Source organism: Cupressus sempervirens, chromosome 4, assembly GCF_028749045.1.
Source record: "Cupressus sempervirens isolate cs-2001-9-10 chromosome 4, ASM2874904v1, whole genome shotgun sequence".
In the NCBI taxonomy this organism is placed as follows: domain Eukaryota; kingdom Viridiplantae; phylum Streptophyta; class Pinopsida; order Cupressales; family Cupressaceae; genus Cupressus; species Cupressus sempervirens.
This window is the reverse complement of record NC_143121.1, coordinates 19,827,167-19,828,573: the sequence shown is the minus strand read 5'-3', so window position 1 is coordinate 19,828,573 and position 1,407 is coordinate 19,827,167. Positions and strand designations below refer to the sequence as shown.

General features: G+C 39.7%; 1 protein-coding gene across 1 annotated transcript; it reads left to right on the top strand.

Moving 5' to 3' along the window:
- The first annotated feature begins 428 nt into the window (after positions 1 to 428).
- On the top strand, positions 429 to 1,139 carry LOC149559711 (uncharacterized). Its single transcript, XM_089827467.1, has 2 exons — positions 429 to 596; positions 942 to 1,139. The coding sequence occupies exons 1-2, from the start codon at positions 429 to 431 to the stop codon at positions 1,137 to 1,139; spliced, it is 366 nt and encodes a 121-aa protein (XP_089683593.1).
- Positions 1,140 to 1,407: the final 268 nt, after the last annotated feature.

Here is a 1,407-nt window from a genome sequence, read left to right as displayed (position 1 = left end):
CTAACATATGACTAGTAATATATACCTATTTCCATCACAAAAAAGGTCAATACAGCCATCAAATTCAAGACTTGAACTAGTAATATATGTCTATTTTCATTCACAAAAATAACACAAAATGTAAGCGTTACAAGGAAAGTCGATAGTCCATGCCATAATTATAATATAACTATCTTTGTCGTCGACATTACTTTTACTTCAATGGGCCCACTCACGTCTTATCCGCGTGATGTTAACATTCATTTCACCGACATATAAATGCCACGCATCAGCCTGAGATGGTAATGGCGGCCCCAGCAAGCCGCGTCAGTTGTTAGTGAAATCCTATAAATTGGCCTTCGCTCAACACTCATTTTCCATGTAACTTTTTGAGCTATTTACGCAGCCGTCTCTATCTTGATATTTTTCTGTCTTTGTATTTCTTGACAATGGCGGATTCAAACGCAGCAGAGCATAAGGATCGCGGTTTATTTGGCTTGTTTGGGAAGAAGAAAGAGGAGGAGACACATCAGCAGCATGGTGTTGTCGTGGAGAAGAAAGAAGAAGGAGGACTCATGGGAAAGTTGCATCGTAGCAAGAGCTCTTCTTCAAGCTCTGTACGTTTATGCTTTCGTTTCTAAGTTGAATAGATCAGATGGAATACCAATGTGCTTGGATTTGAATCGATTTTTTAACCCTTCTGAAGTGCTTGTATTACGCAATAGCTGAATTAATTATGGAGCCCCTGTTGTTCACGGTATCCATACCCTCAACTATCCTGTTATGGTCTCTCTCTTTTTGTTAGGGCGTAAGGTTCTGTGTTATTCAGCGGTGATCTTTGTATCCATTCATTCATTCAAGATTGCACATTCCCTTCAATCTTCCCCTGTTTGTTTACTTGGGCACGATGAAATGATTACAGGGATCGGTCTCTGATCTGTTGAAATGCTGTGTGTGTACAGTCCAGCGATGAGGAAGAAGATGAGAAGGGAGAGAAGAAGAAGGAGACAAAGAAGGGTGGATTGAAGGACAAGTTGAAGCTTCATGGAGACAAGAAAGAGGAAGAAGAAGACGGTCATGTGAAGGCTGAGGAAGAAGGGGGCGAGAAGCTCAAAGAGAAGCTCCCTGGAAACCACAAAGAGGGAGAAACAGAGCATTGAAAGAGCAAATGAATTTTATTTTTTGGGTTGTTTCATCTTATAACGAGTTGTGTGTAGACCATCTTCTGGTTTGAAGCATACTGTGGATTGTATGTATGCTGTGTTTTTCTATATATAATAAAGAGTGTGACGGTGTTGGTTCTGGTTTGTAATTGCAATGTTTCAATGAGGCCTCTGTTTCTAATGGAGACGCGTTTAAACAATTTTTCCATAAATAATTTTAAAACGTGAAGTTAAAAAGTTTGATTATATCATGGTGCTTAAGGAG

Coding starts and splice junctions, on each gene's coding strand:
- LOC149559711 (XM_089827467.1), top strand. CDS start 429: ATGGCGGATTCAAACGCAGCAGAGCATAAGGATCGCGGTTTATTTGGC. Junction 597..941: donor AGAGCTCTTCTTCAAGCTCT/GTACGTTTATGC, acceptor GTGTGTGTACAG/TCCAGCGATGAGGAAGAAGA.